Source organism: Phocoena phocoena, chromosome 2, assembly GCF_963924675.1.
Source record: "Phocoena phocoena chromosome 2, mPhoPho1.1, whole genome shotgun sequence".
NCBI classification, from domain to species: Eukaryota; Metazoa; Chordata; class Mammalia; order Artiodactyla; family Phocoenidae; genus Phocoena; species Phocoena phocoena.
The window spans coordinates 9,811,180-9,827,147 of NC_089220.1; the positions used below are offsets into that span (position 1 = coordinate 9,811,180).

The 15,968-nt window shown below is 45.5% G+C and overlaps 1 protein-coding gene across 1 annotated transcript; it reads left to right on the top strand.

Moving 5' to 3' along the window:
- The first annotated feature begins 409 nt into the window (after positions 1-409).
- SERPINA11 (serpin family A member 11) lies at positions 410-11,936 on the top strand. The gene is made up of 5 exons (XM_065871972.1): positions 410-564; positions 4,155-4,800; positions 5,952-6,225; positions 9,016-9,163; positions 11,592-11,936. The coding sequence occupies exons 2-5, from the start codon at positions 4,158-4,160 to the stop codon at positions 11,793-11,795; spliced, it is 1,269 nt and encodes a 422-aa protein (XP_065728044.1). The 5' UTR covers positions 410-564; positions 4,155-4,157; the 3' UTR covers positions 11,796-11,936.
- The last annotated feature ends 4,032 nt before the right edge of the window (positions 11,937-15,968 follow it).

The window sequence follows — 15,968 nt, forward strand, 5'->3', positions numbered from 1 at the left end:
GAGGATGGCTCCACCACCCACTTAGTGAGCGAACGAGTTACTGACCTCACTGGGCCTTAGCTTCCCATTTGTAAAGTAGAGAGAATCATGCCTCTTGCATTCTTTAATGGTCCCAGTTTTATTGAGAAATAATTGACATCCATCACTGTATAAGTTAAAGGTATACAGCATAATGGTTTGATTTACAGATACTGTGAAATGATCACAGTAGGTATAGTTAACATTTCACATTAATATTGTGAGGGTGGTTCCTAAAGAAAACTGCCTGGAATACACCACACACAGGTAATGGATCGGCAGCTTCCACATCACGACCCCCTGCTGCCATCTCCAACATGAGAACATCTTCAAACCAAGCTGGGTCCAGAGTCACAATTCACTTTGTAGGACAGGCTGGCAGGGCAGAAACTTTGAAGAAAAGGTCACTTCCTGTTTTCATACCGGTTCCAGGAATTGACCTGACAAATATTGACTAGGCTGCCATGACCTTCAAACACTATTTTCCTGTGGGTAGGAGGTGATGCAGCGCTGAAGACCCAGGGCCCCCAGCCCAGGGACCTTGCTGTGAGTACCACGCTTGTGTCTGAAATGAAGGCGGGGGTGACAGCTCTCTCTCTCTCTCTCTCTCTCTCTCTCTCTCTCTCTCACTTTGGCAGAATAAATGGGAGAACTGAGTCCCCTAAAGGAAAAACGTGATGATGTACTCCTTCTAAGGCTTGAAGTAGGAACTTCAGGTTTTAAATAACATTTTATGGATAACTTGGCCTTTAAATTTTTTGAGAAACTCCCAGTATTCCTTGAAGTTAGACAAGAAAACAGAACAATACAACCCAAAACAAAATGATAAAGTTGTTGCAGCAACTTTACTGGAAACTCTGTTATATGAAAGAGTGATGATTCGGGGGCCTGGTCTGGAATTTGAATCATGCCCCTGCCACTTACTATGTGTTTCTCTCCTTAATAGGTGTTTCTCTCCAGGGATAATATTACCAAGGTCTTAAGGTTCTCATAAGGATTCAATTTAAAGAAATTAAGCAAGATTTTCTCCACTGGGGCACTGCTGGCATTTGGGATGGACCCTTCTTCTTTGGCTGTGACTATTCTAGCATTTCGAGAGTTTTCTGTCTCCCATTAAACTCCAATAATAGTACCTTCTTCTCCAGGCTTTGAGATGATCCAAATACTATCCCCGCTTCACATACATCCCTCCCCCTGCATTTGAGAACAAATCTGTCTGGGAACCAATGATACAATATAGCTAATATCCCTACCATAAAAGAAATAATAAATAGGGATATTATAATTAATTCATGGAGTTCTTAATTTTCCTCTGGGATCTTTCTGGAAAAGGAATAAAGGAATAAATTGGGTGTAACTATATCCAGCCTCAGTAGAAAGGAGTGAAAAATTAACACTGCATACTTCCTATGTGCCACGTGCTATATACATGATATTACGTCTTATAATCCACAAGCAACCCCACCCCCAGGAGGTAGGCATTGTCATTTGCATTTTACAAATAACACACTGCAGTTCAGAGAGCTTCCTTTACATAGTATCACCCAGTGATTTAACTGCAGAGGCTTGATTCAAACCCGGACCCCCTGACTTACAATTCAGTCCTCTGGGAAATAGATCCTCTGCAAGTTTGGGTATCCTGGGGGTTCGGTAAGTAGAAATGGTGGTGAGTTCATTGGGGTAAAAAGAATAAACTGGAAATAGTTTTATTACAGCTGTACTTCTAATTTTCCCCAGGAGCAGACCAATCTTTAAGTTGTTCTCCTTCCCAATATGAACAGAAATTAAGCGGGCCTACAGCAAGCTGTGCTGGAGGGGGTGGGACGTGGCGTTGGGAAACTACCTGCAGTACTTTGACCAGCAAATGTGTTTCGACGTAATCGATAACGCGGCTAGATTCGTCCCTCCTGACAACTGGCCTTGGGGGTTTGGTTGGGTATTTAGAGCACCAGGCGCTATAAATCATCTACAAAAATATGTAAGCGACCCAGAGATCATTGGTTTGGGCAAAAGGTATTAAAGGTGCTGATTAAGACACAAAATTTATCAGGACAGATGAGCAACAAGGATGGGGTGATTAGCTGTGGGCAGCCGCTGAGATGTAACTAGTTAATATGAGGTTAATATGGGCCCTAATCTAATATGACTGGTGTTTTTATAAAAAGGGGAAATTGGACACAGACATACACACAGGGAGAAGGAGATGCAAAGATGAAGTCAGAAATCAATCAGGGTGATGCTCTACAAGCCACGGGACACCAAAGATTGCCAGCAAACCCCCAGCAGCCAAGAGAGAGGCCTGGAACAGACTGTCCCTCAGAGCCTCAGAAGGAACCAGCCCTGCCAACGCCTGGATCTTGGACTTCTAGTCCTCAGAGCTGTGAGAATCCGTTCCTGTTGTTTAAGCTGGGTGGAAGTTTGTTATGGCAGCCCCAGGAAACAAATGCAGTAACTCCTGTGCTTTAAGTGATAAAATGTGCCACAAGAGCCTTCGTGTCACCCGAGGGGTTCAAAGTGGGACAACAGAAGGGTCAGTTTTGAAGGTAGCGAGGGGACGAGACTCCTTACGGAGGACACCAACCCTGAAGCACTTTGAACCCCTCGGGTGACACGAAGGCTCTTGTGGCACATTTTATCACTTAAAGCACAGGAGTTACTGCATTTGTTTCCTGGGGCTGCCATAACAAACTTCCACCCAGCTTAAACAACAGGAACGGATTCTCACAGCTCTGAGGACTAGAAGTCCAAGATCCAGGCGTTGGCAGGGCTGGTTCCTTCTGAGGCTCTGAGGGACAGTCTGTTCCAGGCCTCTCTCTTGGCTGCTGGGGGTTTGCTGGCAATCTTTGGTGTCCCGTGGCTTGTAGAGCATCACCCTGATTGATTTCTGCCTTCATCTTTACATCTCCTTCTCCCTGTGTGTATGTCTGTGTCCAATTTCCCCTTTTTATAAAAACACCAGTCATATTAGATTAGGGCCCATATTAACCTCATATTAACTAGTTACATCTCAATGACACTATTTCCAAACAAGATCACATTCTGACATGCTGGGGATTAGGACTTCAACATATGAATTTGTGGGGCGGGGGGTACAATTTAACAGATATCTTTCCTTAAACTCTCCACAACTAAGATACAGGTTTCAGCCCTTGCGCATGACAAGAGGTAATCTAAATAACAGGTTTGATGGAGACAGAGTAGATCTTTCTTGTCTCTTCCCCACCCTCAGGCTCCATCCATCCTGTGGCTTTGCCACCCCTCATTCCTCATGAGCTGTGCCCACCCACAAGGTCCCCAGGGCTGATCGTTGCATCCACACTCCAGCGAATGGAGACCAGAAAAGTAGAGGGCACTCCTCTTTCTTGGAGAGCCTGGCCCAGGAGTTCCACACATCATCCTCTCCCCTCCAGTCAGCAAGATTCTAGTTACTGGCAACACCTAGGTGCAGGGGAAGCCCAACATCACTTGTGTCATAGTGTCCTGACCATTTGTTCCCTAGTATTGAGGGTTGCCCCAGTCTTTGAAAGTTAACGAGTGATTGAAAGAATGACTGGAAAGGAGAAAGATAAAAGAAAAAGAAGGAAGGAAGGAAGGAAGAGAGGGAGGAAAGATAGATGCAGGGAGGAATGCAGGCAGAAAAGACCACAGAAGTTCTTTTTTTAATAGCTCAGAGTCCTTTTCTCAGCAAAATCTTACAGGCAAATCAATATGTAAAGCAGACAAGAGGCCGCTGCTCTGACTCTAGCCTGGGGGAAAGCGTCTGGAGCCCGCTGGCTCATCGCCGCCTCACCCTCCGTAGCAGCGGTCCCCAAACTTTTTGGCATCAGGTACCTGTTACGTGGAAGACAATTTTTCCATGGACGGAGCTGCGGAGTGATGGTCCAGGCGGTAACGCAGGCAATGGGGAGCGGCAGATGAAGCTTTGCTTGCTTGTCCGCCGCTCCCCTCTTGCTGTGCGGCCCAGGAGTTGGGGACCCCTGCTCTACAATACCCCGCCTGACACCTCTGTGGGATCCAGTTTGGATGGGAGGTTTGCCGAATGTAAATGTAAATGTAAATTCCCTGACGAATGTAAATGTGAAGCACTGGGAAGCTACTTACGAAGGAGAATGATGTGTTCACCATCTTGTTTTTAGAGGATGGGGCCAGCGTGGCAGTGGCTGCTGGGAGCGGGGATCCTGGCCTCTGTCTACTGGCAACCTTTTCCTGCCCGCGGAGATAAGAGCCTGGGGGTGCCTGAAGCTCCCCGTGGCCAGCTCTCGGAAGCCCTCCCGGCCTACCGCAAAATCACACCCACCATTACCAACTTCGCTTTGCGTCTATATAAGCAGCTGGCAGCAGAAACCTCAGGAAACATCTTCTTCTCCCCGGTGAGCATCTCCAGCACCCTGGCCCTGCTCTCACTGGCAGCGCAAGCTGACACTCCAGCTCAGATCCTGGAAGGCCTCGGCTTCAACCTCACGGAGACCCCAGAAGCTGACATCCATCGGGGCTTCCAGAGCCTCATCCACACCCTTGACCTGCCCAGCCCCAAACTTGAACTGAAAGTAGGCAACTCCCTGTTCCTGGACAAGCAGCTGAAGCCACAGCAGCACTTTTTGGGCAACATCAGGGAGCTGTACCGGGCTTTCACTTTTTCTGTCAATTTCACGGACTCTAATACAACTAGGAGGCAGATAAATGACTTCGTGAAGAAGCAAACGTATGGGCAGGTTGTGGACTTCCTGGAGGAGCTCACCCAAGACACGCTCATGGTTCTCTTGAATTACATGTTCTTCAAAGGTGAGGGCTGCCTCCGGCTCCTCCATCCCCAGCCCTGCCCCTAAAAGGCACCTATCCAGAAGCCTGTAGCCGTTTCTTCTGAAAGTTGCCTCTGTATATTTAAATAATGTTCTTATAGGGCTACTTCGTAATTTATCAATATTTGATTTCTCTTGCCATGTTTTTCCTATTCTACTTTTATCTTGATTTTTAATACCACTGACACTCAATCTCACTTTTCTATTAATACTTCATTTTTTAGAGAAATATTTTATTTTTTATATTATTGCCTATTTCAAACCTACAGAAATATGCAGAAAATGACATAAAATCCACCATGCGCTCCCCCCCACCAAGAATTAGCAAATATTAACATTTTTACTATTTACTTCAGATTTTTATTTTTTTAAAAAAAATGTAATATTGCAGATACAATTCAAGTCCTTTTTAATCATCCCTTGGTCCCATTTTCCTCCTTCCATCCCTCCCCAGAGGCAACCGCTATCCTAGGGTTGGTGTGTATCCCTCACATCCATGGGTTCAACCATTACGGTCTGAGTCTGAATCATCTTTGATTCTCCAAAGGTGAGGAAAGTTCCAAGGAAAAGAGCGACCGTTGACTTTCAAGAAACAAATTTAGTTGGACTGGAGCATAGAACACAACAGTGGAATGCCTAGGTGGGAGTGCTGAGAGTTGTAATAAAAAAAGTAATCAGGGGCTGTGTTGAGAACCCTAGACTTTATCTTAGGATCCCCAAATCACCAAAACGTTCAAAGCAGTGCAGTGACATACCTGTTGTAGAAAGTTCAGTCTGGCTACAATTTGGGAAATGAGAATAAGGGTGGAAGAACAGAGACAAGTTAGCTTAGTGAGATGGTTCAAAGTAAGACGGCGGTCTCAAATCAAGGTGTGGCTTTGGAGGCAGAATCAGCAGTATTTGGTCACTTGGAAGTGGGCGTGAGGGACAGGATGAGCCAGCCCCCTCTCCCTGTCACCAAGATCGGTGCTGTCAGGAGGTGGTTGGCAGTGGAGATTATAAGTAGAAAGAGACGAGATACTACACACGGGGACAAGACTGTGACAGATTCTGCATCTCTAACCAGCGTGGCTTAGTGCATGTCTGCCTAGACTTGCTCTCTTAGAGTGTGTTCTCATGGTTTTGTGTTCTAAGCCAAGTGGAAGCATCCTTTGAATTGCTACCAGACCCCAAAGCAAGAGAGCTTCTTTGTGGATGAGAGGACCTCTCTCCGCATCCCCATGATGCACCAAAAGGAAATGCACAGGTTCCTCTACGACCAGGAGGTGGCCTGCACCATCCTCCAGATGGAATACAGTGGAAACGCCCTGGCCCTGCTGATCCTCCCTGACCCGGGAAAGATGGCTCAGGTAGAGGCTGCCCTGCAGCCAGAGACCCTGAGGAAATGGGATCAACTGCTCCTCCCCAGGTAAGTGCCAGAGTGCAAAGACTTTGTTCAAGAGCTCGAGCAGGCCTTGATCAACTCCAGTTGCAAGACCCTAAGCCCTGGCTTGGCTCACTGCCCTACCAGCTAACCAACTGTGTGGTCTTGGGCAATTCTTGCTCTTCAGGCCTTGAATTTCCTCACATGTACAATAGGGCCATGATAACCACCACATTGGTTGGTTGGAGGATTAATTGAGTTAATATGTATAGAATATGAAATTGGTACCTGGTGCAGGAGAAGTGCTCACCAGGCATTAATCATTCTTATCCCCTCCCAGACATCTTTCTGCCTTTGCTCTTCTCTTTTTCTCCAAATAATAATTTACTACCAGAAGGTAGTTAAGTGTAGGCAACAAATCAGATCAAGGACAATTATTAAGAATAATTATGACCCCTACAGAACAGTGGGTATTTCTTAAGAGTGCCTCTGTTTTAATTAAAACATTTCTTTAAAAAATTAAATACCAAGAAAAACATTGTAAAAATCAAAATGCCAATTGCCACTTTGGGGGAATCTCTAGCTACCCCTTTCCATCTCACTTGCTTTTTGGTTTGTGGTTTTTCTCACAGTGGTTTTAGCCTTTTCTGGTTTCCCTAGACTTCATACTCCAGCTACCCATTCTTGAAGTGTATCTTCCTTTATGGGGCACTCTTGGATAAAATCTGGCCTCAAGTTCTAATTACTTCTTGCTGGATAACAAACCACCCCAAGATGGAATGGCTTGAAAAAAAACCCATCTGGTATCTCTCTCAATTCTGTGGTGGACGGGGCTCAGCTGGGTGGTTCTCACTTGGGTCTCTCAAGGATGGAGTCAGATGGTGGCCAGGGGGGGAATATTGAAGACTCCTCCACTCAGATATCTGGAGGCTGGGCTGGCCGGCTGGCTGAGCTAAGGGCCGAGCAGGCACCTCTCTCTCTCTCCATGCAGCACGTCCATGAGGCTAGCTTGGGCTTCTGCAGCTCAGCACAGTTGATATTGTTATATGACAGCTCAGGGCCCCAAGAAGGAGCGTTCTAAAAGGCAGGAAGTGAAGGCTCCCACTCTCTTAAGGCCTGGGCTCGGAAATTTGCCAGTGTCATTTCTGCCATATTCTATTGGTCAGATCATTCACAGAACCCACCAGATTCAAGGGACGCGGGGCGTATAGACTAAACATCTTGATGTTCATCTTTAATCCACCATCACCGACTGGTAGGCATCAGTCACCTGCATGTCCACGGGAGCCTTCTCTCAGCACCCCAGTGACATTGAGGTATCAAAGATAGAGAAAGGGTGTTTTGTTTTGGGGTAGAGATTCAAGTACCAAATAAAAGAGATACAGGTCAAGAACAGAAGCCAGGATTTAAAGTATTATTCCTGTTGTCTGTGAATCTACATAGCTCTGGTCAGTTTCTGATTCCAGCCCCATATTCCTAAGCGCCCTTGGAGTGAACCTGCCCCTTCCCCCATCACAGGAGGAAATACTATAGGATCTTCTAGACCAGTAGGTTTTCCCTTAGGAAGGGTCTCTTTTGACCTCCCACTTAGACCTTCAAAAATCAAAACCAATCCAAGTTATTTTTCTAAACTTAGATGCTGCTCCCTGATACCATTTCTTGTGCCCGAGAGTTACAATATCATGGCAACATTTGAATGGGCTTTCAGACATGGAAAATTCAGGCTGCCAGGTTTCTCTCCATTCAGCTGTGAGAAAGGTTAGTTTTTTCAGAGGAATCATGCTTCCTGGTAACTCCATTTCTTCATTTACACTGATTGAACACCTACTCTGCGTTGGGCCCTCTAACAGACACCCCTCAGCTAGACTGTACTCAAAGCCCCCTCCATGGTAGGGCCTACTCTCCAAGTTCTACCTGTGAAAAAATTATGTCAAGTAAGCCCTGTTTTCTGTTGTCCACATTTGTTTCCTTTTTTTCACCATTCAACCCCTGACTTCCAACTACCTCCCATTTCAGTTAGACATCAGGACCCTCATATTGGCCCCGGAGTTAAACCGGTAAAGATGCTCTAACCTGAATTAGCATGTCTAATCTGAATTCATTCGAGGCAGAAGTTTCCAAGCTGGCTATTAAATAAGCAAGCTTGCGGGTGTCATGGCAACTGTCAGACAATAATTCCAGAGAAGAATAATCTCAGGAAGAAAGGGACAGCTTTTCTATGGGTCACAAGAAACTTGTGAATGTAGCACAAGGAATATGGCAATCTGATGGCAAAGGCATGACAATAACAGGAGGGAGAGTTATTCCATTGATTTGTGCCCACACTGTACATGCATGATCTCTCATCAGATCTTCAACAGGCCGTGAAGCTCAGACAGGTGAGAGATGGTGTACCTTCTATTAGGGGGTTGCCAGTAGATGGATTTAGGATATAGTTCAGAATCTGAGCCAACAGAGCTTGCTGATGACTTAGATATGGAGGTGGGATAATGTTAACAGTACTTAACTTCCATGGTTATTACATGGCTTCGATCAGTGAAGCCTTGTAATCCAATGTCTGGCACCTAGAAAGCCCTCCAGAAATGTGACAAAGATGAAGACCTATGGCTATGCCAGGAGTCTTCTCAGACCCAGACACAGACTCTCTGTGAGGTCTGAAGAGAAGGAAGCTCTGGGTTGTGGAATGTCCTGGCATAGCAGGTAGTGTCATGAGAAGACTGGTTCCCACACTCTGAGAAGCACATCTCCTTCCCAAAGCTCAGGCTGCCCCCAGACAGGTCAAAAGCAGCACAGATAATGAGACAGCAGTGCTTCTCCGTCTGATTCTCTCCCCAGCCTGTTGGATTTGCATTTGCCAAGGTTTTCCATTTCTGGAACATATAACTTGGAAGAGATACTCCCCCATATTGGTCTCACCAGCTTATTCAACTTAGAAGCTGACTTCTCAGGAATCACTGGGCAACTCAACAGAACTATCTCCAGGGTAAGGCGGTGAGTGTGGACGTGTGTTGGCAGAGGTGGGGTGTCTTCTCCTCTGACATGAGGTGCATTTGAAAGTCAAGTTCCCCCTTTTTTCTATTCTGGCTTTTTAATGTCACAATCTTTGAGGCTTCTTTTCATAAGCATCCCCCTTTCCATCCCCACCCCCTTCTTCTAGACCTTTATATTCTTCAAAGCAGGGATGGAGTCTTGAATAGAGTAGACACACATTCAGGGTCATCCACAGAGCCAGAGTTTCCCCAGGTGTGGGACTAGCCTTGTTTTTATCCCTTAAACTTCCTCCGAGGGCAGGTAGTGAGACTCTATCTGCCTTTGTTATAGCTGTAGAGAGTAGTGGGCATGAACAGGAAGTATATCCATCAGTTTTGCTGCAGTAACAAATGATCCCCAAATCTCAGTGCCTTATCATCACAGAGATTTATTACCTGGCCATATGACATGTCAGAGGTGTGTCACTACCATCTGGCTACAGATCTACTTCTCGTGTTCTCTTCCTTCTAGAATGTAGGTCAAAGGAGAAGCTCCTATTTGGGACATACCATTCTTATAGCAGTGGGAAAAAAGCAGAGATAATGTGCTATATCTCTTAACACTTCTCCTTACGTGTGGTCTCTGTCAAGGCCACTCACAAGTCATTGGCTAAAGCAAGTCCCACAGTCAAGACCACCGTCAATGGGGTGGGCTCGTGTTCTCCTGCAGGAGATACTGTAAGCCACAAGGCATGGGCGAGGGCTGATGAGATCCTACAGGAAGGAAGAGTTCATACTTGAGAATAATAATGCTATTTTCCACAGGAGGGAAGGCAATAAAAGACGCTTCTCTGTTCTTCCATCATCTTCCTAAGATAGAGTCATTATCAGTTGGGTCTTTATTCGAAATTTCATAAGGAAAGTTTACTCTCTTTTATTTGGGAAAGACCAGCTGAGATTTGGAATGTGAAACCAAGGAACAGGGATGTGGTCTTGTGTGTGTGTGTGTGTGTGTGTGTGTGTGTGTGTGCGCCCTCTGTGGAGAAGGTAAACAAAAAGGAAAAGAAATAGCTTCGTTTTTTACAGAATTTCTTCCACAGTGACCTCAGATGTTAGATTTATCTCTTCATAGACCTTTATGGAAATGAAAGAGACTGTGAACACCAATGTTTTTCAACATTTTTAGTTAAAGCCTCAGAATCCTTCCTAAGGAGTTGTGTGAAAATGAGGTTTTAAAAAAACAGAATTCTTTTCATGGAGCCCAGTGGAGGGCTTGGCACATGAGACAACCTGGTTTCACTGAGCTTATTTTGAAAACCACTGACTCAGGCTGAGCAGTCCATTTTTCTTTTCATGTTTTTTTAAAAAAAATTCTTTTTTTTTAATTTTATTTTTTAGCATATTTATTGGAGTATAACTGCTTTACAATGGTGTGTTAGTTTCTGCTGTGTAACAAAGTGAATCAGCTATACATATACACATGGCCCCATATCTCCTCCCTCTTGCATGTCCCTCCCTCCCACCCTCCCTATCCCACCCCTCTAGGTGGTCACAAAGCACCGAGCTGATCTCCCTGTGCTATGCGGCTGCTTCCCACTAGCTATCTATTTTACATTTGGTAGTGTATATATGTCCATGCCACTCTCTCACTTCATCCCAGCTTACCCTTCCCCCTCCCCGTGTCCTCAAGTCCATTCTCTACGTCTGCATCTTTATTCCTGTCCTGCCCCTAGGTTCTTCAGAACCATTTTTAAAAAGATTCTTTAATTTATAATCATACTTGCCCTATCAAATCAGGACCTTGATCCATCAATTGCAACATTCTAAAATGCAAATCTTTTTTAAGCTGGGAGCACCTTTCATCATATCTCTAATACGTGAGTGCTTTCTGTTTTGGAGCTCCTAATCTAATTGGGATCTATGTATACGTATGGCTGATTCACTTTGCTGTATGGTATAAACTAACACAATATTGTAAAGCAACTATACTCCAATAAAAAATAAATAAATAAAGCCAATTAGATGAGCAAGCTATTTTAAAGATGAGAAAACTGAGGCTGAGAGAGGGCAAATGCAGCTCGTAGCAGAAAATGACACTTGGGTCTGTGCCACGTGCACCCAGGTGCTTGGGAAATGCCCCTAAAAGTCGCTGTTGGGTTTTTGCAGCCTGGTGCATGCTCAGGTAGCCTTCAGCCCTGTTCAGGCCCATCTGTCTCCCCTTCAAAGAACAAACAGCACGGTCAGGGTGACTCCCCAGGAAATGATGGAGGCAGAGAAACCGGGACGAGGCGGGAAATGAAATAAAGGTTGGAGTGCTGCCTGGGAAGGCGGGACCTGAACGGGCTGACTCCGCCTCCATCTCCCTCGTGCCGCGTGAGGTGGCATCAGCCCCTGGAAACGCCCTGCCCCGATGCTGTCTCTGCCCCTCTTCTCTCCTTCTAGGTGTCACACAAGGCGGCAGTGGACGTGAGTGAGCGGGGAACGGAGGCAGGTGTGGCCTCCGGCCTCCTCTCCCAGCCCCAGTCTCTGAATGCAACGTCAGCCCCACACGCCCATTTCAACCGACCTTTCCTGGTGCTGTTTTGGGAGGTGACCACCCAGAGCCTACTCTTCCTGGGAAAAGTCGTCAACCCAGCTGCGGGGTGATGGTGGTAGGAGGCCAGGGGATGTCCTGTGCCCTCCCTGAAAAACAGGAAGGCCAGCACCAGCCTGCATCTCAGGGTTGCTCTGAGGACCATTGAATCAGTGTGCAAAGATGCTAATAAAGTTGGCCCTGGGTTTTGTGAACAGTGAGGGGCGATGCTTACAAGGGGTGGGGGGGTGAGCACACAGAGCAGCGGTCAGTCATTCACTCTACAATCTAGTATCAAATTTGGAGGACAGCCTCCGATTATGGTCTCCTCAGAGACGTCCACCACTTCTGCCGCCACTGCTGGTCCTTCCTGAGTGTATTTTGGGTCCTAGGAAAAGGCACAAAGGATATCAGGAGGAATAAGCGAGTCTCTCACTTCATAGTGGCCGATCTTGGCTATGCAGCAAAGTGAGGTCGTCCTGAAACGTCGTTGCCTCGCTGTCAGGAGTTAGTTCACCTTGAGAGGAGATTGAAGCCGGGGCAGGGGCTCTAAGACATGTTCTATGAAAAGAAGGGATGTGAGGATAGGCCAATGCAATAATGGGCCAATCCAGAAACGGAGGTCAAACGCCCAAGGACAAGATCAAAGAAAGTGGAAGGGTTGACATGGCCTGGTGAGACAGTGGGCTTAAGGCACAATCTTGGTCAGTGGGATGAATGCTGGGGTAATATTCAGAGGCAATGATGCATTGTTTAGAGGTCAGAAGTCCTACTCCCACAAGTGTGCCCTCCAGTCGTAAAAAGGCATCAATCTGGAAGTGGTGGGGAAACTCAGAAGTGCCACCTTAACTGCATGTATGTACCATACATGTGACAATACATCCCCACAATGAAGTCAGTGTCGAGGCCTAGAGGGTGGCTGTGTGTGGTACATGTCTAGGAAGAAGCTGTACCAAAAATTGCAAGTGGTAGAACTCCCCCACGCCCACCCAAAGGAGGCAAGACTCAAGTTGGGTCTTGAAAACAAGGGAAGCCTTAAATAAAGGGAAAGAGGGTAAGATAGTCCCAGAGAGGGTGGAAGAGACACACTATGGGCAAAGGCCACCGGGGGAAAGAAAGAAAAATGTATGTTCTAAGAAGAGAAAACCAGTTTTGCAGCAACAGAAAGTTCATGTAGGGTCACAGTGGAAGGTCATGCTGGAGAGGGATTTGGAGGTAAAGGGTTGGAGGCTTTGGATGCCGGCGTTGAGGCAGACTTCCGGACACTAGTGAATTCTTGCCACCTCCCACTGGTCAGCCAACCTGACGTGATGCTTGATCCCGCTGTGCCTCAGTCTCTTCTGAAGAATGGAAAACATAAAACCTAAGTTACAGAATTGTGAAAATCAAATGAGGTCACGAATGTGAAGCATTAATCGCCTGGTAAACCGTAGGTGCTCAATGAACATTTGTTCATCTCCACCCTGTTCTTTGGGCTGCCCCAGCCCTCAAGGCTGTCCTTTATTCTCACGGAGCATAGCTCAGCTCTAGGGAATGTCCAAATCCCCCAAGTGGCCACTGGTCCAGGTGCCAGATGTGAACCCTCCCGGTGAAACCATATAGGTAGCACATCCTCAGAACCCAAAGGTGTAGATGGAGAGCCTTCAGGGACTTTGCCCAGGCATGAAAGATTCCATCTGGAGGGACATTTGCTGTGACAGGGACATTCACTGTAACAGCACTGTGGCGCCCAGAGGGAGCCGCTGGCCCAGGGATCAGGGCTGAGACTGCAGAGGCACACGCGGATGACAGCCTGCAGGTTTTCTCTAGAAACATTATTGTTAGTGATCATTCACTGAGTTGTTTCTTCCTTCCCGTCTTAAGCTGTCACTTTCAGTCATCTGTGAATTGAGTAAATTTCTCCCCAAGTGGAGATTCCATATGTATTTATACTTCAAACTGAACTTTTAACCATCTAGAAGAACTCGATCATTTTCTTTTTTAATTTTCATTTTATATTGGAGTATAATTGATTAAAAATGTAGTGTTAGTTTCAGGTGTACAGCAAAGTGATTCAGCTATACATATACATGTATCTACTCTTTTTCAAATTCTTTTCCCATGTTGGTTATTAAAGAATACTGAGGGGCTTCCCTGGTGGCGCAGTGGTTGAGAATCTGCCTGCTAACGCAGGGGACACGGGTTTGAGCCCTGGTCTGGGAGGATCCCACATGCCGCAGAGCAACTGGGCCCGTGAGCCACGACTACTGAGCCTGCGCGTCCGGAGCCTGTGCTCCGCAACAAGAGAGGCCGCGATAGTGAGAGGCCCGTGCACCGTGATGAAGAGTGGCCCCTGCTTGCCACAACTAGAGAAAGCCCTACGCACAGAAACGAAGACCCAACACAGCAAAAATAAATTAATTAATTAATAAACTCCTATCCCCAACATCTAAAAAAAAAGAAAGTTAGAAATCCACCTCATCTCTTTAAAAAAATAAAAATAAAAAAAAGAATATTGAGCAGAGTTCCCTGTGCTATACAGTAGGTCCTTGTTGGTTATCTATTTTAAGTATAACAGTGTATACATGTCAATCCCAAACTCCCAATCTATCCCCTCCACCAACACTTCCTCCCTGGTAACCTAAGTTCCTGAAGAACCTGATCATTTTCAAGGTAAGTCAACAGCTACCTAAAATGTATATTTTTAAAGATCTTGTGATTCTCTTTGGTGGGTCTTGAACCATTTCTGCCATGCCATACAGTCCCAGCTACACTTATTTTGCCCCTGGGTCAAAGCAGGTAAATAGGCTTTGAACGTTCAACTAAGCCCCTGAACAGGTACAACCTACACGAATACACAGGACCCTGTGGGGAAAATAGCATTAAAGCCACTGTCACCCTACCTCAAGTTTCCATGAGTATCACAGAGTCCACGAAAATGGGCATAAATGTTCTCCCTTCATTCCAGCCAGGAACAGAGCTGAGAGCTTTAAAGTTGTCCAAGTATGAGAGGGTGTTTTCTAGACTCCTATTTACTCTTCTGTTGAACTATTTGTCTTTTCTTGCGTCAGTACTACACCATCTTAATTATCGCAGCTCTGTAAGTCTTGATATTAAGCCAAGCCCTCCAGCTTTGTTTTTCAGAAGTCCTTGTTAGCTTGTTTTCATTTGTTTTGCTTTCAATGTTTGTTTGCCATCCTGTCCACTCCAGTAGTTCAGGTTAAAGTAGTTGGTGACTTTCTCTGCTCCCCCAGCTGCAGCCTTCCAGAACTTCATACCGGCCCCAATCCACCCACACTCATGGGATCCCCAGTTCCTATAATAAAACCCTTTATTACAAAAACTACTTGCAGTGCCTCTGTTTTCCTGTTCAAGGAACCAGACGGATTCAGATAAAAACACCTTTGTTTTGCCTTCATTCTTGAAGGATAATTTTACTGGGTATGGAACTTTAAGTAGGCAGATGTTTTCTTTCAGTGCTGGAAATATGTCACTCCATTATATTTGACCTTCACATTTTTAGTTGAAAAAGTTATCTATAATTTTTAGAATCCTTTGAAGGTAATGAAGTTTTCCCCCTCTGGCGTCTTTACATTCTCTCTCTCCTCTCTTTTCTTTTGGTCTTTCAACTGCTTTAAAATGATGTCCCTAGGTACAGTTTCTCATGTATTAATCTGGCTTGGGGTTCATATAACTTCTTGAAAATGCAATTTGATGTCTGTTTTGAAAAATTCTCAGAAACTGTCTCTTTAAAAATTGCTTCTCTTCCCATTTTTTTCTTTTTCTGGGACCACAGTCATGCATATATTAGATGTTTCAGGCACGTCCCATATGTCTCTTATGTGCTTTCCTGCATTTTCTATTCTTTTTTTCCTCTGGGCTTAATCTGGATACTTTCTACTTGCCCATCTCTCACTTCTGCTCTCTTTAAAGTCTGTGTTTGATGACTCCAATATCTAGATACCCGTGAGTGTTTATTCTCTGCTTTTCATTTTCAGTTATTTTTTCTGTTATTTGTTATGCCTGGTCATTTTTTATTAGATGCCGAACAATGTATATCAAAAATTATGTAGCTGTGGCTATTTCCTTCCTCAAGAGGAGATTTGATTTTCTTCTCTCAGGCAGATAGAGTACAGACTGGGTTTCAGTCTCTTTTGGGGTCAGGTTTATTTGGCCTCCCCCGTAATGTAGCAGTGAGGAGGTATCCACTGAAAGTGTGGCTGTTTTCCAGAGCCCTGGCCCCTTCACATGTTCATGCACCAATTTTT

Coding starts and splice junctions, on each gene's coding strand:
- SERPINA11 (XM_065871972.1), top strand. CDS start 4,158: ATGGGGCCAGCGTGGCAGTGGCTGCTGGGAGCGGGGATCCTGGCCTCT. Junction 6,226..9,015: donor GATCAACTGCTCCTCCCCAG/GTAAGTGCCAGA, acceptor TTCTCTCCCCAG/CCTGTTGGATTTGCATTTGC. Junction 9,164..11,591: donor TCAACAGAACTATCTCCAGG/GTAAGGCGGTGA, acceptor CTCTCCTTCTAG/GTGTCACACAAGGCGGCAGT.